Below are 27,256 nucleotides of genomic sequence, written 5' to 3'. Positions count from 1 at the left end.
CAGTGTACCTTGTTAAGGGTGGCAGAACATTTGCATGGTTAGGCCAGGGAGGTGGTGGAGGTGGTGTGGAACCCCTCGGAACCCAGAGCGCTCTTCAACCCTTGAACCCTTCTTTCATAAGTTTGACTTTTTATCTCATGAGTTTGACCTACCAACCTCAACATTTTGAACCTTTTCTTTCAGGATAAACTTTTCTTTTCTCCCTTCACTGTTTTTAGAGTTGCAAGAAAATGAGAGCCAATCTTCTCATTTCAATTATCACAAAATTGAAGCTGAAAATGTTAAAGCAGGAAAAAAAAAAAAATGTATTGCATGAAAGCAAACAATTATGTGTGTAGCACTCGCAGCACACACAGGTGTTTAATAACATAACAATACCAGGACCATGAAGCAGCTAAATGGAATTCAGCCATCGTTCTTTTTTTTTCTTCTTTTTTTTTTTTTTTAATTTTCCTAGTGTCACAAAATGCCCTCTGTGAAAAAGGGTCTTTAAAAACACTAATTTCCTACATCAAGAGTAACATGATGGTAACACTAGATGGTAGCAGTGTGTTTCATGACTTTTGGGGATTCCCTTTTGCCCTGAATAAGGGTTTCAAAAACTGCCCCCCAGAGAACCCTTGAAAGGCTCCTCGAGAAGGTTCCAGAGAAGCCCACGCAAAGTAAGAATGAGTTCAATTTCCCGAGATGTAGGTCAGTTGCAGTTTGCACATGGACAGTTTTGTTCTTGCCACTGAATTGTGCTCCTTCCTCCACTATATTTATATAAGATTTTACATACTAAACAGAAAATTATTAGACCTACATGCTTTTACTTCCCTCCAGACATGCTTTAATACTCTACTTTGACTAATGATTTGACTTTTTTGGGGTGGCATGTTTTGTCTTTATTTGATAGTTGACAGTGTAGAGATACATACATTACATTAAAGTAGAGAGAGGGAGATATGACATGCGGTGAAGGTCCATGGCTGAAAATGCACCGATGTAATTGTAGCTCGGCTATACGGGATGCGTCTGAGGGGTTTTTGACAAAAAAAAAAAAAAAATCCCTAAACTTCACAAATTCATAAATAGGCCTGCCTATTTCACTCAATGAAAAATCTAGAATCTATGAATATGTAAATATTTATTTATTTTGAAGGTTTCATGACTCCTCACTGAAAAGTAGACTGCAATTATTTTTGTTAAGAATATTTTTTAAGCTGCAGAGGCCGTTTAATCGTTTTTTTTTTTGTTTTGTTATTTTTTGCCACTAGTTGGTGGTCGAGATATTTCCGACGCCAATGAAATCACCACTTCTCTCCGCCGCTGTTTCCTCCGCACGAGCAGCTGTCAGCCAATGGGGTTTGAAATGTGGCGACATCTCTGAGATTCAGGAAACCCTCTCCTCCTCCGCCAGTCAAAGAATCAAGCTAGACCGCGTACATCTCACTTCCTATTATTTTTACTTTCAAAGTAAAGTGACCAACTTCTCAGCCGGGTGAAAATGACAGCTAGGCCTTTGTAAAATGAATGTGTATTCTGCATGAAATAAAGAATTAATTCTATATAGGCCTTTCCTATACAATTCTTTGATTCTTTAGCCTCCATTCAGTTTGTGTGAGAAAGAGGACTAAGAGGATATTTAACATACCCAGTCAATGCACACTACACGAATGAAAAGACTGGTCGTAAAATCACTGGCCACTAAAACCACTGCATTAAGAACACTGAGGAACCTTAAGTTGTGACATTAACATTTCTCGATACAAGCGATACGGCGTCCAGTTTCAGCGTTCAGCGTTGCTACTTTTATTTTTAAGACAATAATATAGGTATTTCCGGTTCTGCCGACCCTCAATGTCAGAGCTTCACTCAGCTAAGGTCTCGCTGCAATCTTGAACGGCGGTGACTGATGAGTGCGGTGTAGTGGAGTCGCCTGGCTCTCTCTTTAACGTAGAACACCCCCCCCCCCCCCCCCAGTTGTATTTAGTGTTTTACGGAACATTTTTCTCTCGAGGAGAAGCGCAACGCGTTCGTCGAAGAATGTCTGTGGCCGGGCTGAAGAAACAGTTCCACAAAGCCAGTCAGGTATGGAGACGCCTGTTATTGCTCGTTCATAACAACAGTGTTGTTGATGTAGACCATGTTTCCAGCTAACGGTAAACGGAATCGGGCTTCAGGTGATTAGAAAACATCAACACCAACTTTAAATACTTACATTTAACTGTAGTGGACTGTGACGCCCATTCAGACACGGTTTCTAGGCGTTTGAAGCCATCTCTGCAACGTTACTTTTTTTTTTTATCCAGGTAAGTTCGTTTCGTACGGAGACAACGTCGCACCAAATTCCGTTGAAAAATCCCAAAATGAAATGTTTTCTCGCATATAGTGTCGTCGTTTGACTAAATCCAGGAACCTTTACGAAACAGTGAAATCCCATGGATACTTCGGCGTTGTTAATAACGTATAAGTTATTCATCTAGCGACACACCACTTTAATAACATATCAAATGTTGAACCTAGTTGCTGCTCCCAAGCTAGTATCAGTGGGAGAAACTGGTAATATAACGTCAGGAGAAGCTAGCTATAAAAAGAGGGAACATACTAATGGATATATTTGTTGATTGAATGTGACAAAATATCCTAATATCTTTTACCCAGCGACGTTATGAAACTCAGCATCTATCATTTTATGTCACAGTTCGGCGAACCTCCATTGGAGACACAGCCGATTCTGAATCTACATTTGAGACCTTGAAGTAAACCACACGTAAGCCTCGTTCTACAAGAGGAAATAGTATTACAGAAGCTATTAAGAGTCACTTTAGCCAGTGTGCATAGCTCATTGTGGTCAGTCCAGATGTCACGATAAATGTCTTACTTTCCAAGGGTCTGCTTTGCCCACCTTCTTGAGGAATCCACCTCAGCCACACAAGAAGCAAAAGGAGCAAAAGAAGCGGAGCTGTCTTTTTAGACAAGCAATGTGCTTTCAACTTGTCAAGCACCAGGCATTCTTCCAATAACACGCTCACACACAGGGGTTGTACACATTGTTTCATCTGGGCATGCCCCCACCACTCTGAACTGCACTGCAACGTTATGGACGCTGTAAAATTCTATTCGGGCCGGATTGGCCTGGTTATTCCCACAGCCTCCTGCCACGGAAATACACCACAGTGGGTGGCTGTGAGTAACTGTGAACCAGGCCTAACGTTTAGATAACATGCCGTTGGAAGCAAATGGTCCGGCCCGGTGGTATCGTCTTGAATGGCTCTCAATGAACCAGAAATGTCCTGAGCTTGGCTTAAACCTTTCCAGAACCTTTACCAGTAAAGTAAGCAAGCAAGCAAGCCAACACCAGGTTTCCAGGTGGAAACGGATTGGGTTATCATGCGCGAGATTTTTCCTCACCGGCTTGTTGTCCATCTGGGTTTCAGGTTGGGTTTTGTGCCCTCTCCTGTTGTGTCTCGGTTGTGTTATTTGCAAGTAAAACTGTTCTCTTTCTCCCTCTGACTGTGCAAGTACGTTTGACATGTGACATTCCAAGCGGATGCGCAATGCTCATTGGGAACAGAGCGCAGTCAATGGGTTGCATTAGCTTGGCGTGCTAACAACCAGTACTGGATGAAGCAAAAAATATACCAGGTGAGCTATTAGGGCTCTGATGCTGGATTTTTTGAGGTCAGTGCTGATATTGATATTTGTGAGTTTGACACTGAGAGACTAATAATGATACTAGTCTGGTTTAAAGATGTGGGTACGGGTCTCGCCTTTCAGGTTCAAGCAGGACACAGCCCACAAGAGCAGCTGCCTATGTAAATCACCTCATCAACTTGTGCAATGAATGCTTACTTTCGATTTATGCTGAACAAGGACCTGGGTTCCACCATGAGCACGCGCCCTACTGAAGTTATACTCAGAATCCCTGACATGATCACGCTGGTAGCTGACCCTGACCCACAACCCCGTGTGTGGGGGCGGGAAGAGAAGAGTTTCACTCAAGTGTTTCATTCCTATTCAAGCTGCAGTGCCAGAGCGTTACGTTGAACTGTCACTCGCTTGCAGCCATGAGAAATGCTTTCAGGTGGATGCTTTTATCGACAGTCTGTTTTCTTGGTCGGCTTCCAGTTCAATGCCTTCCTGTTGTACATGAATGGGACTTTTTTCCAAAGGCCTTATTGTGTAACATACCAACTCCTGTATTTATTACCTAGAATAGTCACTTTTAAGTCGCTCTGTAACATGATAGTGAGTCACCAAAGGATTTCAGCTTCCTATCTGTGACTGTAGACATGAAGAGACTGTAATCATAACACAGCATATAAAGCTCAGTTATAAAAGAGACAATTGTTAAGGAGCACTGTCGATCCTTAGCTTTTATTGATTTGACAGTGAACCTTTTAGGATGGTATTATGGTTAATGCGTTGTCACTTATAAATCTAAATATTGCTGATTTTTTAAATTACTCTAATGTATCTATTAGGTTGCCTGAGAGACACAATCCAGGGCCAAAAATGCCGGGCTTTTTTGGTATGAGCACATGGTCGCAAAGAGCAAACCTTAGTCGAGTGTGTGAGGATTTTCATAAACTCAGTGCGTTCTCTCACCTGGACTGTGATGGTTGGACAGAATGTGGACGCTTTAGCAACTTTGGATAATCCTAGGGCTGAAGGATTCATTTTTTTTTATATTGAAATCATTTGAGAAAGTGCAATTTTAAAATCGCAAAAGTTTTTTAATTGCAGGTCGTTTACTGATTGCAGTTTAATTTGCAATTGTAATATTGGTCGGATGTTTTTCTGAAGTTCACTTGCCTCAGGTTATAACTGTCATGATGCCTCGTGTGTCATTGAAAGTCCCACAACAAATACCATCGGTTATCTAACTAGATAGAGAGTGCTGACGTTGGTGATGACCTTAGACCAGCATCTGGGTGAATCATAGATCAGGCCTCGCGGTAGAGATTTACTGTCTTAACTCAGGGTATCACTATCTCGTCCCCTCACAGCAGAGTGAAATTCTGCAGGGGAACATAATGTAATTATTCATATGACTGCTAGTGTTAGTTATTGCCGTATGCACGAGCTAAATGTCAGCCCTGCCACTTCCGCTTAGTGGCTTTGTGTCATTGTTGTGGTTGGACATTGACCTAGACATGCAGTTACTCTTTCGCAGCCTGTTTCAAGACATAACGTGGAGTTCAGGTCTCTAACATAGGGATGTTACGCACTCTTCACTTCCTTTTATTCATTGCACACATGAAATTTCTTTCTTTTTTTTTCTCCCTGGTACCTGTTTGATGTCGCTGTTGTATCTCTGAGTCATGCAGCGACGAGTGGTCAGAGCCAAGGTTTTGTAAAACAAAAGAGAGCTTTTCTAACGTTTACGTCAAACACAGTGGTTTCCTGCTACTGGAAACACGGTGAGAAAATATCAGAAAATCAACAGCCAGGCTTATCGCCCCCTGCAAAGCAAGAACATATCGGTTTTTAGAACTAGGCGTATGTCATGCAAACCAGAAAATATAGTTTGGTATTTCACCTGCTTCCTGAAGTGGGAAATGAGAACAGATGGGCAAATCTCTCTCAACCAGCAGAAGATAACTGGGAAGGGAAACACTGCCACTTCCTGTTTATTTCAACCATATCTGAGTCGTTTTCCACTGTTATTGGAAAAGGGGCTAGCGGAATGTAGTGGAATATAATCTCTGGCCGTTTTAGACACATCAACATGCGCGTGAGTGCGTATACCGCGACAATTTGCTGCGTTGTATGAAGCAGAAAACTGCAGCATTGTATTCACTATTTATTCATCTGTTGGTTGTTTTTTTGGCTTCACCAAACAATCTTTTCATTTTTAAAATATCAGAAAATAAGATGACATTTTCACACGTCTTGTTTTGTGCAGCCAACGGTCCCGAAAACCTAAAGATATTTAGTTTACAATGATAGAAAACACAGGGAAGCAGCAAATCCCCACACATGAGTCGCTGGAACCAGAGAATGCTAATTCTAATGATGAACAAAAGTAGAAGAACTGTTGTAGAAAATGATCTGGATTTTGATTAAAAAAAAAAAAATCATCCTAAATAAGTAAACGAACAGTAATATGAATTGAACGTGACTGTGTGTAAGGACGTGAGTCTCTGGTGGGGACACATGCAGAGGACATAGGTATAATCAGTCCAGCCTCTATCTGTGACTTGATAACAGCACTGTTTTGTTGTTTTGGATCTACCGCTCAATGTGCTGTGCAAAGTCCACAGTACAGGTGGAAACCATTATTACAGAAACGGGAGGCGGTGTCATAAAAACCCGCCATTATCCAATTTCTGTCTTCCACTGCGTGATTTTCCAATTTATGAGAGTGGGATACACTTGTAAGCCTGAAACAAAAGTGCCCACTTCGCCATTGAATGATTCACTACAAAGACGGCGTCACTTTTTATGTGTGCCGGCAGCTTCTGATAAATCTGCGATGAAACCGGTGGTCTCTGAAGGTTGAGTGTAGGTAGCTGTTCGAGTTGGGATTTTAAGCGCAAGGTCTTGAAAGATGGATTCGTCTTGTGGTGCTATGGTTCAACATCTGTTTATACATTTAAAAACTGCTTTATTATGATATTGATAGCTGTAGAGCGACCGGAAAGGCAGGAGAGAGTCGGGTTGGAGTCGAACCTGGATTTAAAGTGAGCTACCAGGGCACTTCATTAAGTAGACTTTTTAATAGTTTAGTTGATAGTGGCAAAAACAAAATGTTGTGGTCCTTGATAGTCGCGAGGCTACTTAAAATGAATTTGCAGTGTGCCTGTTGCAGTCTGCGTGGCGCTCCGAACAAGCTCTATTACTTTGCTTTTACACAATGTGTACATGTAGACAAGTGGCCTGCTATTGGATCACTACATTGGTCCACAGTGGCCACGACAGTGTCGGAGAGTAATGGCAGAGCTGTACGTGGACTGATCATCAACATATGAGTCAGCAAGAGTTATGAGCGTCAACATATTTGAAAGGATGCTGGATTGTGGAGATTTGATTTGACCTAGGCTCCTCACAGTGGCCCTCAATTGGGTTGATTTATTTGGAAAGGGCAAGAATTGGTCTTCTGATCCGACCATTTTGTGAGGAGGACCGAATAAAATTTCTTTCATAATGGCAGAATGCGATTTTTGTGAGTAGAATGAATTCACAAATTCCTGAATAAAACTCAGCGATCATGAAGGTTTGTCTTCTTCTATATTCCATTTTCTTCCACTTATTCCGGGGCGGGGTCTCGGTGGCAGCAGGCTAAGCAAGGCAGTCCAGACGTCCCTCTCCCCAGCAACGTTTTCCAGCTCCTCCTGGGGGACCCCGAGGCATTACCAGGCCAGATGAGATATGTAATCCCTCCAGCGTGTTCTGGGTCTTACCCCGGGGTCTCCTACCAGTTGGACGTGCCTGAGAGACCTCCAAAGGAAGGTGCCCGGGAGGCATCCTGATCAGATGCCAGATTCACCTCAACTGGCTCCTTTTGACACGAAGGAGCATCGGCTCTACTCCGAGCTCCCTCACCCTATCTCTACGGTCTGATCCCAGCCACCCCGAGGAGGAAACCCATTCCGGCCGCCTGTATCCGCAATCTCATTCTTTCGGTCACTACCCAAAGCTCATGACCACAGGTGAGGGTTGGGACGCAGACCGAGTGGTAAATCAAAGCTTTGCCTTTCCGGCTCAGCTCCCTCTTCACCACGACAGTCCGATTCAGCCCCCACATTGCTGCTGACCCGAAGGACCCCGAGATACTTGAACTCCTCCGCTTGAGGCAGTAACTCCCTCTTCTATATTTCAAGACTAAAACAATTCCGCAGTTACTCGGCACTCGGTTTTTCTTACGAAAAGGGACAGACGTAGCTGTGTAAAGAACAAAATAAATGCCTGAGAAAGACGTTCAAACGTTGTCTACTTCCACACCGACCACACCTGGCCAATCACTGGAACAGTCTCGAGGCTCGAGCTGCCACCTGTCTTCACCACAGGTCAGGGTGCAGAACTTGAGTGCTATCACGTGCACGCCTGCAACAACATCACTTATCTTTTCTCTGCAGTGGCAACATGTTATCACAATAACCTATGCACGCCTGCAGCCTGCTACAGAAACAAAATGCCACTAGATAGAGATACAGGCACGCCTCTGTGAAAAGAATCCATCCATCTTTAATCGGGTGATGGAGGGACTGAGCCACAGTCGCCTGGTGGTCTGGCAGGCAGCCTTCCAGCTCATTAACATTTCAGCAGCTCATCATCATTGTCACGCTGACGCGGGTCAGCCAATTTATGTTGTGGTGGTACAAAATGAGAGCCTTCCGGCGGAACAGCAGTTGAAACATGATATACAGAAACAGGGCGTCCCCCCTGGAGGATGTCCCAAAGAGTGACACATGATACCAGTAGCTTCTCCTTTCCACTGAGAAAATACCTTGTTGCTATTATTGTGTTATCATAGTATTTCGAGACAATTGAATTTCCGTGATTGAAGTCGTGCATTTAGGAGAAAAACTCACAAACGTACGAGGAAAAAAACATGAATATTCTCTGAGATCATAAAGTCACACATCTACGGAAAAAAAACAACCCACATCGCTTCACTTCGTGTGTCACTTCCTGGGAGACTACAACTCACAATCCGCTGGCTGTTTGTTTCCCATTACTCAACAGACACCCACTGAACATACAGCTAGCTAAGTCTTGCCTCATTTGTGGTCTGAGAAATCGTAAATTCATCCAATTCATCTATTTTCTAAGGTACTATAGCTACCAAGCTGTCTGAGTCTTTTTGCAGTTGCAGCAGGAGACAGTGGAGTCATGTTGTATATCTTGTTTTCTATTTCACACGAATAAGGTGTGCCAAAGCAAGTGGGCTCCACCTGTTGTTTCAGTGTGTTAGATACAGCACATATTTATGGATATCTTCAATCAGAATCAGAAACTATTTATTGCCAAGTAACCTACATTACAAGGAATTTGCCGTGGTCTGATGGTGCTACATTTTTTTTAACATATAACATATAATCTGACAGACAAAACAAGCATGTAAAAATACAAAGGTAAAAGAATAAGATAAGATAAGTAACAAACAGTGCAAACAGTGATCAGGCCACCACTCAAAATGTGTGTCTCTGCCCTCGTGGTCAACAAAAGCTGATTACAGATCTTAGTTGAATCTTACTAGTTACGAACCGGGCTTTGGATATTGGAAGTGCTAGAATTCCCCAGAAATGTCTTGAAAGGTTGAAAAACATTGTTAAGTTAATCGTATGAGGCAATACATCAACCGCAATGAGCCTATTGCAGATGTATGGGTACGAGCGCATATAGCGGCGGATAAATAACAAGAGATGTCAGTACAGAAATGTCAAAGACGTGTTTGGGGTCAGTAGTGTCGCTTTTACACAGTTTGTCCATCAGGGAGCACTGACAGGTTTATTTTTATACTGTAAAATGTGCCACTCAGTACGTTTCTTGGCCACAATTACTTAAAAAAAAAAATTTAAGGGATCTCTTAAAAAAAATGTTTGTTTATGTAATAAAAAAAAAGCAGTCAGTCAGTCAGGCCGCAGACAGCGTTGGCAATATATCAATGGTGCAACGAGGCCGCCATTCTTCTTTCACAGTGGCAGTTTTTCCCAGTTTAACTCTCACAATGAACAACAAGAGAAACCTGTGAACATGAAATATGAGTGGTAGCACGCTCTCTAGTTTACCAGCTGTCATTGCGATTTCATGTGGCCTGACTGAAGGAATAATGATTACATTAGCTCTGGCCAGAGCTCGTCAGCTAACGACACTAATGATGCTAACGGACAAGTGTGTCCCTCCCCTGGACAGGCCCCCAGTGAGGCAATTACCTGGAATGGCAAGGTTTAAGCCAGGCATGACGAAGGAGGATTAATCCAATCACGTCGTGCCATCCTGTCTGAGGTTTTTCTTTTTGTTTTTTTTTCTTTGAGAAAACATTCATTTAATTTTCTTGTAAATCTTGTGGTTGTCTGCTTTCAGTAAGACAACCTTGTTAACTCACTTACGGTTTCTCAGGAGGTGATCCTGCTGCAACGGCTGACAGCGGCCTTGATTTCCTGACACAGAGCAGCGGTGTTTGGTTTCGTAGGTTGGTGGTTAGATACATCTGCCTGACTTAAAAGGGAAACAAACATTATTCCAACGTCTGCTAGACTGCCTCTTCCTTCCTGTACACCGAAACTTGAAGAAAGTTCCACGGCTCGACAGCCCTAAGTGCCCCTCCACACACACGCTGACAGTGCTGTTGGGTAGATAGGCTGAGTGTATACAGTGAATGCTGAATGAAAGCTTCTTTTCACAATGTTACCTAGCCAAGGACAGCCTCGAGCTTTTTCAATTTACAGACCTGTCAGACGGACACCCGCGAGACACTACAGGTTTTTTTGAATTTTAACTGCATACACCTTGTGACGGTATCTCAGTGAGGGTTTATTGCTCTCATTGGATAGACACGCACAGTGAAGACCTCTGTAATAGAATGTTTTCTATTTACTCAAAAGGAATGGAATTTATAGCGGCATTGGTATGTATGCACGCCTTGTGTAATCTTAGCGTGTCCCAGGTGACGTCTCTGCTACTTTAAGGAATTTCCCCACGAACAAATGATAGTTTGAACTCCACCAGTCCATGATGTGAAAGGTGCGGCTGCCAGCGACGAACCCCAATAGGCTTACCTTCCAACTCTGTGACGTATTTTTGTAGGCCAACCCAGAGGTTCGCGCGACCAAAAGCCAATGGGATTGTTCCGTGGGATTTTGGATTATTGCAGAAAATAAGCTCTGCGGGAAAACAAAAGTTTATGATACTCACACGTTTTGTTCAGCGAGATAATCTTCACTACTGAACACCACTTTTAGGATTTTTGAAGCGTAAATGGAATCGCCAGAAGTAAAAAGCTAACGTTAGGCTATAAAGGAACGACAGCGCGATCGCATCACTTCAACGTCACGAAGCTTCACTTTAAGAGAATATAAGATAGATATAGATATACAGACAGATAGATATAGAGTATAAACACAACGAGGCTGTAAAGGAGGACTAGTGAGTAGACGACTTTCCGTGTTCGGCGTGAAGACGTTTAATGTCTCGTCTCATTTAGCCGCTTGTTAGCAACCGCTTTTTTTTAAAGACACGTAAAAAGCTTCAAAATTCAGGAGTGGGGGGTATCTACCAAACAATCTAACCAAAACGTTGAAATTTCAGGCATCTAACCAAAAACCCATCCAAAAAAACCCATTGAAGACTTCGAGTCATTCCTGTAGCAGTCTATAGACTATAGGTAATATCACCCCCCTCAGTGTTTTTTTTGACTGTATGTCCGTGTTCGTAGGCCACACAATAGGACGCTACTCCAGATAGTAGCACACTACAGAAGTTAACAGCACGTCTCCTAGCAACAGCAGTTATGCAGACCTACTGTAATGGCATTTCAAAATATTGTTAAACTTGTTTGCTTGTACGTGATCTCAGCAGGAAATCATTGGGTGGCTCCAGTTCCCAACTCATTGCCGTCACTGAACTAACAGACTCCTGCTCAAAACAGCAAGAAAGTCACAGCTCAGTCCTATAGCAGCTACTTGTTGTTACACAGTTTTGACCACACACACCTCTGTCCAGAGTTAGGTGCTGTTCTGCCCCCCCCCCCCCCCCCCCTTTGCCTCTGCAATGCAGCTCCTTTGGGAGACACAGTAAAACAATAAGGTGCTTGCTAACACACACAAACCCTCAACAGCAGAATTCCTGTGTACGTGCGTGGAGGCCAGTGATTCACCTCCTCGAGAGATTCCGCATTGATTGGAAGGGAAACTGCTGTGTGGTTTGAATTCATGTCACATTCCCTCCCCATCAATAGCATATCTTAGCTGAGGGGGAAGTGTGATCTGTGACACACTAGTCTCGCATAGCCAGACTCCACACTTCGGAGACAGGTCTGGCTTAACCCATTGTCGTCCTGGAATGGGGGGGGGGGGGGGGGGGCACTCCAGACTTGGAGGAGCTCACTGGACCCACTAAGACCACCGACAATTGTGTAGGCTGCTTGTTCGGAGGTTGTTGATGTTGTTATTTCACGTTGCAACCACAGACTGTATAAAAAAGATGGTCTCCTCTTCCTCCCACTGTACAGAAATGAAGCCAAACTCTCCTGCATGCGGCCGCTGCCATCTTGCGCTGGTGACGACATTTGGAGCCAGAGTCTGCGCAGTGGTGATCGGGGGGGGGGGGGGGGGGGGGGGGTGGAGGTCCCGCCCATACACCCGCCTGACCCAATCACAAGCACACCACAGCCAATCTCAGCTGTCAATCATGACGTTTCACCCCGTTTTTTATAGCATCAAATAACTAATTAAAACCGAACTTGTCCGAAAAATGAACTCTTTAACAAACACCCGCGTGATAAGAACTACCTAAAATGACAGAAACCATCTTTGGAAAAAATTTATTTGATGTGTACTTTTTTTGTGTGTATTTTTTCGTTTGGCACATGGCCCATCCGCTAACATGGAGTGGGCGGGGTTTGCGACCTATACTGCAGCCAGCCACCAGGGGGCGATCAAGATGTTTTAGCAGTCTATGGTTGCGACAGGGACGGAAATAGTCGCTGCAGATTTATCCCTGCAGCCTACATGCGGTGAGCCAGACCAGCGACACGCTGACAGGCAGAGCATCTCTTTTTACTTTCTTATGACCTCCTGCATTGTTTTCCTCCGTCCGTACCCTGCAGGTGCACCGTCCAGCCAGCCTGGAATGCCTCATAACTTGTCCAGACTAATTTCCCGCAAGATCCACCACCACTGCGAGGCTGAGAGAAAAGGCTGTACTGAACATTATCTCTGCATTGCATTAATTAGTGTGAACTAACATTAACACCCTGCAAAGTCTGAATAATTGAATTGAACCTTGCTGTCTTTAAATCCAAACTTTCTTATTAACCCTGAAATCTAAAGTCAAATCTCTTCCAAGAGGTTCAGACGATTCACTTTTTCCAGTGCGTGTCAAATTGTTTAATGAGTTTTCAATGAAAAAATGACTATCTCAGTCTCAAATTATATATATTAAAGGTCCCATATTGTAGAAAGTGAGATGTCCACGTCTTGTCTGATTATAAAGCAGCTCTAGGTGCTGTATAAATACTGTGAAAGGATCAAAACGCTCAGTCCACAGAGAAATGAAACACAGCCCCGTGTTCAGACACTGTGCCTTTAAACGAGCCGTCGGGACTTCCGTAAGGTTATGATGTCACAACTATACAGTCGCCGCACTCAGCCAGGTCATTTGATCCAGGAACAGCACCACCCACCAAGTACAGGGGCGCTTATCCACCCACTCAGTCTGTTATCCAAGTTATTGGAGAGATTGTTCAGTTTGTCTAAAAGGGCTTGTTTCAGACAGAGGGGGGGGGGGGGGGGGGGGGGGGGGGGCTGAGGGGCTGAGGGGCTGCAGAAAGGGCCAGGAGAAGATACATAAGGACTATTGTCAACTGTGAATCATGCAATACATTTTGGAAATCAGCATAATATGGGACCTTTAAAGTTTAGGACCTGATGATAAATTAAGTTTCTTCTTAATAAGGACAGTTTTCATTAATACTTGACTTTCACGCTCCAGCCAACCTATGTGTATATACAAGCCTCTAATCCGCAGCCATCTGCTTTTACTGGAACAGTCCTCTAATGAAGCTGCTGTATACTGTCAGCAATAATAGTTGACTGACTCATTTCTCACTAGTAGGTCTAATTTAGGATCTGATTCGCGTATTAAACAGCGTCATCACAATAATCATCCAACTTTCATGAAATACTACAATTAGTGCTGAAATGCAGCTATATTGAGACAGAGCCGCTAATGTTGTGATGAATGGTAATTATTCTTGGAACATACCAAGCCACAAAAAGCCCTACAGAAAGGATGGGAACCGTTCCATACTAGTGTGCACTCTTGTCACAGAGTTTGGCTGCTGGGTCATCATTGTGTTTGTTTAGACTAAGCGGCGTGAGCGAAAAGACAAAGATGTTCTCTCCACAGAGGAAGGAAGACGCAGAGCGCCCCCCCCCCCCCCAGGCCCGCCTGTAAAGGCCTGTGTTCAGAGTGCAGGAAGACGGAACACACAGATCTCGTCAACACAGTCGCACAATCAAAGAAATGACTGCAACTGAACGTGCAGCGCTGGCGGCTTTTTTTTTTGTTGTTGATCCGCTTGACTTAAAAGAGAGAAAAAAAAACTAACATCCTGACTCGCTCGCTGGAGAGTCCCTTCATGCCGAAGCCCCCGTCGACTGGAACGGTTTTACTTTCAGAGTGACAGTTGAGCCCTTGTAGTCACTCTCAGTTCGCTGCTCAGGATAACTGCAGCTCTAATGTGTAGATTAGATGGCTTCAGTGTGGATTAAAAGCGCTTGTCATTTGCTGCCCCAGCTGTCACCTGCTGCTGCAGCTTGGACTAATGCATCTGGCCCTGGAGCACGCCACTGACCCAGCGAGCACGTCTGCCACCCCTCCCTTTTAATGTAACGCCACGCAACTCAAACCTCATCTTAATATGAGTTCATGTGGAGTGGTGTTTGTGTCACTTGATGAATGTCAGTCCTATAGTCGCTCTGTTTCTGGTGTCCTCCACCTCCTGCTCCACTCTGTTCACCAGCTCGTCTCTAACTGAGTCTGTCTGCTGCCTGCTGCTGAGAAGACAGCGTACAGTGGCTTTTTAGAGCTTTTACTCTGAAAACCGCTGCCTGCTGTAGCTGAAATCAAGAGCAGTGAGAGTGAAGTTGAGGCCGGACAGATGCAGATTCAGCTGATGACTCTCTGTAGGTTCATCACTTTGAGTGACCCCTTTCACATTTGATATATTGCTGTTATAAAAGAAATGCTTATTTGCTCTCCACCAAATTCAATTCAGTTCAATTGTATTTATCTTATTTTTATTTTTATTCTTATTCTTATTTTAGCTTTTATATTCTACTTATTTGTTATCAAAACATTAGCACCTTCAGACCACAGCAAATTCCTTGTAATGTATGTTACTTGGCAATAAACAGTTTCTGATTTCTGTTTCTGATATAGCGCTGAATCACAACAAAAGTCATTTAATGACACTTAACAGATAGAGCAGGTCAAGACCGTAATCTTTGTAATGTTATTACAGAGACCCAACAGTTCCCAGACCCAGCTCTGTGCTATACACACTGGCTCGAGTGACACACAAAGTGTGTTTCTTGTTTTCAAGTGTTCCTTTAGGTGGAAAACGTGACAGTTTTTGCAGTAAGCCCGTAAAGATGTACAGAGTGGTACCAGAGTGGTACCTCCCCCTCCCACTCCTCCACTGTCCTAGAAAGTCTCTGGCAGCCAGATTGGGCTCATTTCTCCACTCTGAGTCTGCTAATTTTACTCAGGCTCTGACCCACTTGGTGCCTACAACTCTTCTACTGCTGGCAGCACTTGTACTGGAGCTTTGGACACACACACACACACACACACACACACACATTCACGCCCCCTGTACCGGGACCGGGGCAGTAGGGCTCACACAGTGATGGTGCAATTGATCAAAGTGGCGAGTTTATTGTGAAACTATAAAGTCACAATGCAGCAGTTAGTGTTGATTTACGATCAGCTGGTGCAACAGACTGCTGCTCTCTTGCTGCTGGATCCCTGGACTCGGCCCAGTATGACCACATTTGAATACACATAACACATTTCTAAAAAGCGTCAGTGTTTTAATGTTTGTCTTGACACACCGCTGTACAGTAAAATACAGCATAAATGATGGTTTAAATACAAATATAGAACAATATTTATTGATAGAATAATAAGACTGAGAATGTTCAGTATTATTTAACAGTCCTTGGTACCACAGTGCAACTAGGTTTTCTCTCAAAAAGTAGTTTGAGACCTGGACCTGATGTTGCGGAACTCATATATATATATATACATATATATTATTATTATTATTGTATATATTGGGATCTCCTAATTTGTGTCTTTGTGTCTGAAATACAGCATGGCATCCTTGACATGCACTTTTAATTTAGAAAAATGAAAGTTGTGTCAAACAACGAAGAAAAGCCTCCGTCGTACTGTACATTGTGTGCTGATCTAGTCTGACTAGAGGTCTCAACTTACAAAGAGAAGAGAAAGAAATGAAGCCCCTTTTCACACCAGCCACCTCAGGTGCACTCTTTGACGTCTTGTGCCATTCGAGACACAAACCGCATCAATCCTGTTCCAATTAAGTTGGGTTAAGGTCCCCTTTGAATTTTGAATCTTAGTTATTACGCTGTCCGCCAGTATCTAGACTGAAGTCTTTGGGGATCTGCACTTCTTCAGTTATATTCATCCTAATATTCAGTGTATGATGCCAGATGTCCCTGTTGACTCCGCCACACAGCTCACGATGACTCATGAAGCCCCCTTTCTATTCTGGATCGATCGCCAGGTTCTCCCACTTCGTAGCTCCCTGTTAAATGTTGTGCTGTTTGCGGAGCTGCTAATTGGGCTACTTTTAGCTGGGGCTGTGTCTGTGCTGGAGCGCCCGTCATCGCCGTCTCGCTCTATATCTAACCTGCAGCTCGTTTACTAAACCGCTCCTAAAGAAAAGGAGGACCCTATAGTTTTGTTTCATGTGAGGGGAGTGAGCTTGCTGCCACGCTGGAGGGGGTCATAGGGTTTTTGACACGCTTCTGTCGGGGTGAACTTCATGAATTGTTCGTGAAACCTTGCCAGTCAAGAATGTGTTGTTGTTTCATCGATGATTCCCATCGCAAGTGTCATGCGCCTTAAAGGGTCTCTACCTACACACTTAGTCTGGTGTTGATAAGTAGAAGACTGAAAAAGCATTCGGAGAAAAAAAGAATTGTGCAGATTAGCCCACGGCATGACATGAAAGTGGCTTCATCAGAAAGTGAATTGCAACACACCGCCATTACAAAAAACTCAGCGACTGCAGTCAGACGTTTTCTTCCCAACTGGCCAACTGCCCTAAATCCTTTTAGTATTAGTCCACCACTTGTGCACACAGAATTCTAATCCGTGTTTAAAGCTGCCAGGGAATGGTGTCAAAGTCCCGTTCCTCTGTCTGACACACATTTTAAAATCATGCAGCGTCAATAGCGCTGCTGCTGCTGCTGCTGTTGAGCCACAAGGGTTAAGGGTGGAAGTGCTCATATGGTATAATACCAGTTTATTCATGGCAAAAGCAGTCATTAATCGCTGTTGTTCCTGATTCCTTGATTGAAGTCAGTAGTCATTGTTGAGGTTGGGCTTAGTTTAATTTATTTAATTCAAGTCTGGGTACTTTTTTTTAAAGTTTATATTGTAAATCAATAGTCACGTCAGCCGTCAGTCAGTCAATAGTCAGCCCATAATGAGCATTGCAACAGGTTTTGCACGTCTGTAATCATTCTGCTGTTCGTTCTGGCCCCGAAGTGATCGATTTCTGTAACCTTGGCAGATGTCCACTCGAGTGGATTCACACTGGTGGTGCCTCATGTTAATGTCACGTAAACTGTGGAATGTAGTATGATTTTTGTCCCCCATCGCTCGCATTGAAAGTGTATGAAGAAGGAATCTTTTAATGAGCAGCAGCATGATTACAGCGAGGAAATGCTCATGTTCATATGAGCACCTGACCACTGTTTTAAAGGTTTCATGTCATGCTCATTTCCAGCTCTATATTTTTATTCTGGGACTCCACTAGAGCAGCTTTGCATGATTCACAGTTGAAAGCATTCCTTATGTATCTTCTCCTGGCCCTTCCCCTCAGTGCACCCTCTGTCTGAAACAAGCCGTTTTAGACAAACTTGGAATTTTACATCCAAACAATAGTTTAGATACCGGGTTAAACTGTGGCGTTGCTTTTACACTCGTCTGGTACACTGAAGGGTTGGCCTGCTGCTGCTGCTGTGTGTGTGTGTGTGTGTGTGTGTGTGTGTGTGTGTGTGTGCGGCCAGCAAAAACTATAAAAATAAAACCCAGTTTGTGAAAAAAAAAAAAGAATGATTTAGCTTTAAGTTACAAAGTGGCATCACTTTGGTGTCCTGTCCAGTTGTGTACAGCACAGTGTGTATGTTACATTCTGCCCCTTTGTTTCTCCACACTGCTCTCTCTCTGTGCAGCTACTCAGTGAAAAGATCAGTGGGGCAGAGGGGACCAAGCTGGATGAGGACTTCATGGAGATGGAGCGGGTGAGTCCAGTACAGGCGTCTGCCCGGCAGTGAACATGCTCCTTATGATGGATGGATGTAATGGTGTCACATTCGGTGACGCTGGGCTGATCTCATATAGCGCAGGCGGGAGATAAGAGCTCCCTAACGGAAAGTCCTTTCCAGCTAATTATATACTTTAACAAACCAAGTGATGGAAATAGAGGGTTGGGTTGCTTGTCCAGACGAACTGCAGCCACAAAAGTCACGTGATCTGCAATTCAGTCAGGATGTGGTTAGCCTAGCTTAGCGTAAAGACTGGGAGCATGGGGAAAAGGCTAGCTAGCTGTCTACCAACACCTTTAAAGCTCAGGAAGTGACTGTATGTTTCACATATCCTTTAGAAGGAGACAGTATTCACACATAATCTGCAATCTTTTTAATATATTTTTTTTAACATTCTTGTCTTGCTCTGAAAAGAAAATTGAGGTGACCAACAAGTCAGTGTTTGACCTCTTGTCCAAAACAACCGAATACCTCCAGCCTAACCCAGGTAATAAAAGATGTATCATATGTTATTTGCTGTCATTTTATCTACTGCTACAATAATGTCTCGCTAAGTGAATCCCGCGTGCGGCATACTAACTGTTTTCCTCCGCAGCCTCTCGAGCCAAACTGAACATGCTGAACACAGTGTCTAAGATCCGGGGGCAGGTGAAGACCACTGGCTACCCCCAGAGCGAAGGCCTGCTGGGAGACTGCATGCTGCGCTACGGCCAAGAACTGGGAGAGGACTCTGTCTTTGGTACTAATTCTCATATTTCAGAAATTCTTAACTAGGAGACGTTTCCCAGCAGAGGGGGGTAGAAAACACGTTGCCACAACGTCATGACAGCTTACATATTACATTTGTATACTCACCCTTGCATTTCCAAAACAGCACGATGAAAAGCACACAAGCAACATTAGTATTACCAAAGACAAGAGTAACATTAGCATGTATTCAATATCTGCTGTTTGCCTGCAGCCCAAAGTCATTCTGGACTTTGTATCTGTTATGTCGGCATGTATGAAAATCCTACTGTTTACTGCTCGTACTTACTGACACTAAATATGTTATGTTAGTCGCTCCAGCTGCTTGTTTCTGTTTGTCACATCTTGCTAGCTGGCATGGGACCGTGCAGTAGCGTACTACTCATGTATGCAGTGTTGTCAGATTTGGTGACAGTTTCCACTCCTGCATGCTTATAGCGTACAATATATATATACAGTGAGGTCCAAAAGAGGCGAGGTCCTTAAAAACCTTAAGTCTAGCCGTGGTTTGACTCTGAGAAAGCCCCTCCTTGCTCAGAATAACAGTTTGACCAAGATCTGATGCCACGTTTCCCACTATCACAATGCTGCTTAGTCAGCAATGATGTGCTGGAAACCTGAGGCGCAGCCATTATTTAGAACAGGCGAACACCGGCTGCGAGCCGAGTTCATTGAACGAGCCTCCGATGAGGAGATCAGATCCACCTGAGTGTCATCAGACATCTGACCTTTTGGACGAAGGAGTTCAGTTGGTCGATGCCACAAATGTGCTTACATTTAAAAAATAGTGCCGAATCAAAATATTTCTTCTTCACTTTATGTGTCATAACTGCAGGCAGACAGGCAGAGATGTATAGCAGCACCAGTAGTAGCCATAGCAACTATAATAATAATAATAATAATAATGGACATATGACTAATAATAGTAGTTACAGCTGTAGAAATAACTGAAATATCACTAATAATAGCAATAACAGCTTTAATAATAACAGAAATATAGACCCATGGTGGCAGCAGCCAGGACCATGATCCACAGGAACCTGCGAGACGAGAAAGCACAAAGAAGCTCCGGGGGAAGATGTAAAGTTAGTAACATGCATCGGAGGGACATGAATGTGTAAAGATGGAGAGGGAGAGGAGGAAAGCTCAGTGCATCATGGGAAGTCCCCCAGCAGTCTAAGGCCTATAGCAGCATAACTAGGGGGCTAGTCCAGGCAGGACCTGAGCCAGCCCCTAACTATAAGCAAAGTTTTAAGCCTACTCTTAAAAGTAGAGAGTGTGTCTGCCTCCCGGACCCAAACTGGGAGCCGATTCCACAGGAGAGGAGCTTGACAGCTGAAGGCTCTGGGCTCCCGTTCTGCTTTTGAAGACTCTAGGAACCACAAGCTAAACCTGCATTCTGGGAGCGCAGCGCTCTAAATCCATCAGTACAACAGAATCACGTCACACTCACCACTCTGCTCTCAGTTTCTCTTTTTAACAGAAAAAAAACCATGGTGTTTCCCACCATGAAAAGAGCCCAGGCTAACTGGAAAGAGGGGGTGGGGGGTGGATTGTCTCTCTGTCTTGTAGGCTGTGCTCTGGTGGATATGGGTGAGACCATGAGGCAGATGGCAGATGTGAAGGACTCCCTCGACATAAACGTCAAACAGAACTTCATTGACCCCCTGCAGAATCTACAGGACAAGGACCTCAAAGAGATCACGGTACATTACAGCAGCCTGTGCCCTGTGACTAAACTCACACAAGTGGTGTGCCGTTTTTGAAAATGTGATTGGCAGGGATTGCAGTACCCAAGCTCTAATAATGCTGACAGTGTTTGCGACACAGGGGAAATGTGACAACATGTCCAAGGATGTGCCAAGATTTCTGCAGCACATGTGCAACACTTTGAAACCTGCTGTTAGGCCAGCGTAGATGTGCGTCACCTTGAATGTGGCCTTAGTTGTGTGTTGTGTGTTTTCCACCACAAAAAGAAAAAAGTCCTGCATTAAACATTTTTATTTGAGTAAAAGTACAGAAGGATTATCTAGTCAACTGCTATCACAGAACCCTGCCGTTGGTCTGCTTTGCTTTCACGCTAAAAACAAACCACACCAGTCCACTTGGAAACAACCGGACCAAGGCCGCTTGAAAAGGTCTCGGCCTGGTTGTTTGATTGACAGCTTTCGCAGCATTTCATGCAAACTGAAGCGCCTGTGTTTGCAGCACCACCTGAAGAAGCTGGAGGGCCGCCGGTTAGACTTTGACTACAAGAAGAAGCGCCAGGGGAAGATCCCGGACGAGGAGATCCGGCAGGCCGTGGAGAAGTTCGAGGAGAGCAAAGAGCTGGCCGAGAGGAGCATGTTCAACTTCCTGGAGAATGACGTGAGAGATTCTGATTGGTTGGCAGGAATCCATTTCAATGATGTATCAGGACATTCTAAATCACCAACCATGGCAACAAAACGGATGCTTGACCGCAGTTGCTGCAATCTCGCTGGTTAAAGCAGCTTGACACCAAGTTTGTTTAAATATTTGTGTTGTCGTGGTTGTGACATATTGAGCTGTTTCATAACAAATTGAAACTGAAAAAGGGAAAGAAAATGAAGTAAATAAAAAACAAAAAACACGCCACCACGTTGAGCACTACGCATGCAGGATACACTAATACAGGCAGTGTAACACAATGTGATTGGATGACGAGGTATTTATTGTTCAAGCCAAGCAAACGTCTCACTGTCTCCTACAGTAGGGGTACTCCTTCTGCCGAAAGTTAGTGTAGGAAGCTTCTTAAATAACACCTCACTGAGGTAGAAGGGTAGAAGAGTTTGGCTTATTTGTAGTTATCTGCAGCAAAAGTTACTTGCGGGGCAAACGTTCCCCTCAGATTTGAGCTTTTAGCCTCAGATTTGTCCAACAAATGTATTATTCAATTCAATTCAATTCCATTTTATTTATACAGCGCCAAATCACAGCAAAAGTCATCTCATGTGACACTTTACATATAGAGCAGGTCTAGGCCGACTCCGTGAGAAGCATTATGGAGACAGTGGCAAGGAAAAACGTCCTTTTATTATCCTTTTATTAAGTAGATTATGTAGAAAATGTAAAGCTTGACACATACATTGTGAAGAGACGGGCTTAGACATGATTTCACAAAGCACCGACATTCAGTAGAAAGTCAGATCACTACTTGATTGAGTCATGTGTTTGTTTGTTTGTGTCTGCACATGCATCGTGGCTGCGGCCAATAGGTGGAGCAGGTGAGCCAGCTGTCGGCACTGATCGAGGCGGCAGTCGAGTACCACCGGCAGTCGTGCGAAATCCTGGAGGAGCTCAGCGGAAAGCTGCAGAGGAGGTGAGGAACCATCGATACCATGGCCAATCAGATACCTGCGTTTCGGTACCTACACCCATATGATACTTTTTTCCCATACTATACTCCAGACTTGACTTAAATGAGTGCACACAAGCTTTTTGTTCATTGTTCAAAATGATTCAAAATTTTTACATTTGGTTATAGCAGTCAATGCGGACTAAACAAGTCCAGCAATAACAAAATGCATTTAGTGACCCCATCTTTTCGTAATTCATGAACTGCGGTTTCTTTTTTTTTTTTACTCAAACTCAGCCACCACCAAACCTCTGTGTATTTTACACTCCATTTTGCACCTGCCATTTTAAGAATTGCTACATTTTCATTTGAGACTTTAAAGAGCGTTGGTTGTATGCGCAAAGCCAGCGGTGACGAGACGGAGAAGTCGGTGGCTGATTAAAAAGCTGTGGAGGTTGTCCCTCTACCAGCCATCAGCTACTTTAATTTGACTTTATCCATAAAATGTCTGCTCACCACCGATCCATCGGCCTCCGGACCAACCAATATTTACCTCATATGCAGCTCTCTCCATATATTGAGTTTCTACTGACTGAGTCATTGCACACTTTGAGGGCAGCATGAGGTTGAAGGTGGTTTCTGTCCACTGCATCATGTACTCTTTCAGATCCCGGGGAAGGAGCATAACACATTTATGAAAGCAACTTTGTGATGCTCAAAACGTGCTTTAGCCACCAGCAGTCCTCCCTCTGTCACCTCCTCCACGTGAACAGGCTGTGGTAGAAAGGCTTTGGAGAAAAGAACAGCCACTCCTCCACTACTTTTAGGAGTTTTGAGGATGACCCCCACCTCTTGATCCTGATGTTGAATTTCTCCTGTGGCTTCAGACAGACAGACCTAACTATAAGCGTTGTCATAAAGCAAACGTTTTAAGCCTACACTTAAAAGTAGAGAGTGTGTCCGCCTACCTTGTTTTACGTGGGAGTTAAAGGACATGTCCTGATCAAAGACAACTCCGAGATTCCTCACGGTGGCGCTGGAGGCCAGGGCAGTGCCATCTAGACTAACTATATCTGTAGATTATTGATTCATTCGTGAGTCGGTTCACCAGTGGCGGGTGAGTGACCGGTCTTCCCATCACTAAACGTCAAGCACGTCAACTTACAGCAGTATATCAAACACACTCTCTGTAGAAGTGAAACTGGCAGCGACTGGCATCTCCACAATCTCTCTGTATGTAGTCTGTATGTCATCTGTGCATCATTTTATATATGACTTTGTGTACATCTACCATATACCAATAGGGGCCCACAGCTCATTTTTTTGCCCCCAGGCCCCCCGGTGAGCCCTGCTTACAGCTGCGCTTTGTCTTTGACCTGTAGAGGAAACATCTACTGTGATTTTGGACTCAGTTTGGACATTCTCTAACTGGAGCAAGCTCCAGATAATCAGCATGAAACAAGTGTTTGTCCTCTTGACCTTCCTGGTGATCTGTTCCTGGAGCGGCTTAAAAGAAACACGCTGTCCGTAACGTAGCGGTAGACGCTATTCTTTGTTTTGCCTTATGGAACGAGTCTTTTTAAATCTGCTGTCTTCCTTCTCGATCCAGGATATCCACGGCCAGCGGCCGGCCCAAGAGGGACTTCAAGCCGAAGTCCATCAGGAGCAGCATCGAGGCCCTGGACAACAGTCAGCACAACGGCCTGTCCTACAACTCCTCGCTCAAATCCACCGGTACGGCTGCCACATGCCACGTCTTTTTTTTTATGTTATCTGCGTTCGGCTTTCTTTTCTGTAATTTTCTATGTCAGCCCCATCTTCATTGTTTGCTTTGAGTTCTCGTATATACTTTTCTTTCTGTTATCCCTTACAGATATCCAGATCAACCACACAGTCAATGGGAAAAGTAGGTATTCCTTTGCACAGTGTTTAGGTATGAGACTCCTCCGAATCCTTTCGGGGGGAGGGGGGGGGTGAAAAGGTACACAACAGTTATCATTAAAAATAATACCAATTTTGACTGCAATGATAGTCGTTTTTGAGAATTGAGTCATCCCAGTAATGTAGCATTACATCACTAACTACAAATAAACTTCCAACTTCTCACCCTATTTTTTAATCCATATGATTTTATGATTCCTTAAAGTTCCAATATTTGTAACGTAATCAAAGATCATATTAGTTATTTGATGTGAATATGAATTCTTGTATTATTATTATTATTATTTGTAGCACCTAACGTGTCTACAGACGTACAGTTTTCAAGTTTTCGACCTACAGATTGATTTGTTCTTGTATTTGTTCGGTGTTCTTTCTGTGGTTTTGCTCTTAATGAACTTCCATATACCTTCCACCTGTGTGTCTGTGTGTGTGTGTGTGTGTGTGTGTGTGTGTGTGTGTGTGTGTTCAGGGTTAGATCTATTGTTGTTATGCTCTCATGTGGAAGCTCGATTCATTGGATTAACTCTGTTGATGATGGTCTTCACTTGATGTGGCCAGATGCGCTTGACCACCGTTAAAGTGGAGTCAGTGCAGTTAATCCCATGCGAATCCCTCGCCCGTGGCAGGATCGGAAGAAACGTTTGCCGCCCTCTGATGGTCAAAAGTCAGACCAGCTAGAGTACGTGCGGCATGGAGTGGCGCACTGTAGACCCAGAGGGCGCATTTGGGACGATTTCTCCATCATATCCTGAGCGTGTGCATTGTCTTGTGTTGTCTTGTGCTCAACACCACCTCCATTTGTCTTTGCATCTCAGCCGACCACATAACCTCCGTCCCGCTGTCGTGGCCTGAGAGCCCCACTACCAATGGCAATATTCACCGTGAGTAACACATGCCGACTCAGCATTCACATATCTGTGTGCGTCAGACCTGAAAAGGTTGACATCTGTAACGTCCCTAACGTCAAGCAAAAAAACCACAGCTGGTGTCAACTCCTCAAATGAAAGTCCATTCATGAGCTTGGAAGATTATAGTTTGACTCAAGGTAAACTTACTAGCATTTCATTCCAGAGCTTTCAGCCACGTTCCAGGGTCCTCAGCGGTGGGTGGAGTGTGCTCTGTTGTCATGGAGAGGGCTCAGTATTAGTACTGAGCACTGACAAGTGAGCAAACCTCACCCACTCAAGGTCCATCCATTAGCTTTCTTCCGAGCTTTCAGATGTGTCTCATGGTCTTCGTCAGTACGTGGAGAGAAAAATCTACTTTTCACATGTTTCATACAGATTCATTGAGCGATGAATTGAAAACACTGTAGAGATTAGAATGGAGTTCATTTGTAACAACAGATCAACACCATTCTTCAAATGAATAAACCGGTTTGATCCCTTGAGTGCACAATCAGAAAACATGATTTAGGAAAATCAATCAGAACATAGAGGTATCTGTTTCTGCGAATGACGCCTTCGCCAACACTTCAGTGACATGCGATGTAGGAAAGAAGCCATTTCTCTCATCATAAATGCGCAGGAGTGAAATAATTATTCAGTCATGTTGTAATCTCTTCCTGTGGCACAGAGGCGGAGGTGTTGGACCAGCCGTGCTGTCGCTCCCTCTATGACTTCGAGCCAGAGAACGAGGGCGAGCTGGGCTTCAAGGAAGGCGACATCATCATCCTTACCAACCAGATAGACGAGAACTGGTACGAGGGCATGATCAACGGCGATTCCGGCTTCTTCCCCATCAACTATGTGGAGGTCATCGTCCCCCTGCCTCAGTGAAGACCGACACCTCGAGTCTCCTGCCGACTCGTCGCACTGTCCTCGGCTCCGCTCGGGCCTGAAACTGCGCGGGGGGGGCCAGCTCAGCCCGAGGCTGAAATACAATGTCTGTCTTCTCATTTTCAAACCGAGCCAGAGAGGTAGTAGTTTTGGTCCCAAGCCGACTTAAGATCAAATGTGGCTGATTACCTTGTTCTCTCTGTTGATGTAACTGAAACCCAAGCCATTAAGTGGGACACTGCCTGGTTGGACCCTTCGCGTCGTTCAAGGTCTGACCGAGGTGAAAATGTCTAGCAGCCGTCAAACTCTTGTAATCAGTCCCGTCAGTCCTGCAGATGATGCTGCTCCCTGTTTATGCTGATGGAAGTGTATCTGCTTGAGCTGTCTGCCTGCTTTTGCTCCTTCGCCGCAAAACCGAGGCTCCCTCACTTTGCTTGAGGTGGACGTCTTGACTGCAAATTTTTTCAGTTACTAAACACAAATGATTTTATTTGCATTCTGGTCACATTTATGAACATCATATACATTTCAGGATATTTTCAATCCCGTTACGTTGTCATATAGTTACTACCAAAAAAAATGACATAGGTGTGTATATTTGTCTCGGAGGTTTTATGGCTCCACCCTAGCACAATGGAGTTTGTGGTGCTCGCAGGATTGAACAAAGACAGTTAAAAGGAATTCTAAAATTTTAAGAGGTTAGAAAATAGGTTTTGTTGTGAACCTGGCCCGTTTACAAAAGAGATGAAGACTCGCTGAGTTGCCGCCACAGCCCTCTGTTCCACTTGATTTTAAAAGCATGTTATGTTCTGCGATATTATCCAAACACAGGCCCCTCAGTGCTTGTGATGCCTTGCGAGGCCCTCAAGTGAAGTCTTGCCAAAGTTCGAAGATAATTGCAGTTTATTACGGCTTTGTTCTTGTCTTTGTTGCTTTGGCCGTCATTTCTGTCAGTAACAAACAATTCAGTTGATTGAAGTTGATTGCTGAGAACGACAGCAGTTCAGATCATGCGGATAACTCGTCTGACCGCTCGCGTGTCTTACCCTGTCGGACTTTGTTGCAGCAATGTCGCCCTGTTCTCAGCTTTCAGGGCTTACTTTGATGAGCTCAGTGTAACACCTCGTAGAAATGAGGGCAACAGAATTACAACCAAAAACGTTATAAACCAGAATGATCCTTTTAAAAGGCGAAATGCAACATTTGATCATGTTTGGCTTTAGCTGGGCGCCGCT

General features: G+C 44.1%; 1 protein-coding gene across 1 annotated transcript; it reads left to right on the top strand.

Annotated features, from left to right (window-relative positions):
- Positions 1-1,952: 1,952 nt before the first annotated feature.
- Positions 1,953-26,108, top strand: sh3gl3a (SH3-domain GRB2-like 3a). Its single transcript, XM_070931183.1, has 9 exons — positions 1,953-2,073; positions 18,147-18,215; positions 18,654-18,726; positions 18,835-18,978; positions 20,559-20,692; positions 21,195-21,353; positions 22,223-22,326; positions 23,912-24,041; positions 25,821-26,108. Exons 1-9 carry the CDS (start codon positions 2,029-2,031, stop codon positions 26,019-26,021), a joined length of 1,059 nt encoding a protein of 352 aa, XP_070787284.1. The 5' UTR covers positions 1,953-2,028; the 3' UTR covers positions 26,022-26,108.
- The last annotated feature ends 1,148 nt before the right edge of the window (positions 26,109-27,256 follow it).

This window comes from Enoplosus armatus, chromosome 1, assembly GCF_043641665.1.
Source record: "Enoplosus armatus isolate fEnoArm2 chromosome 1, fEnoArm2.hap1, whole genome shotgun sequence".
Taxonomy (NCBI): Eukaryota; Metazoa; Chordata; class Actinopteri; order Centrarchiformes; family Enoplosidae; genus Enoplosus; species Enoplosus armatus.
Note: the sequence above shows the minus strand (reverse complement) of the source record. Positions and strands in the feature narration are given on the sequence as shown.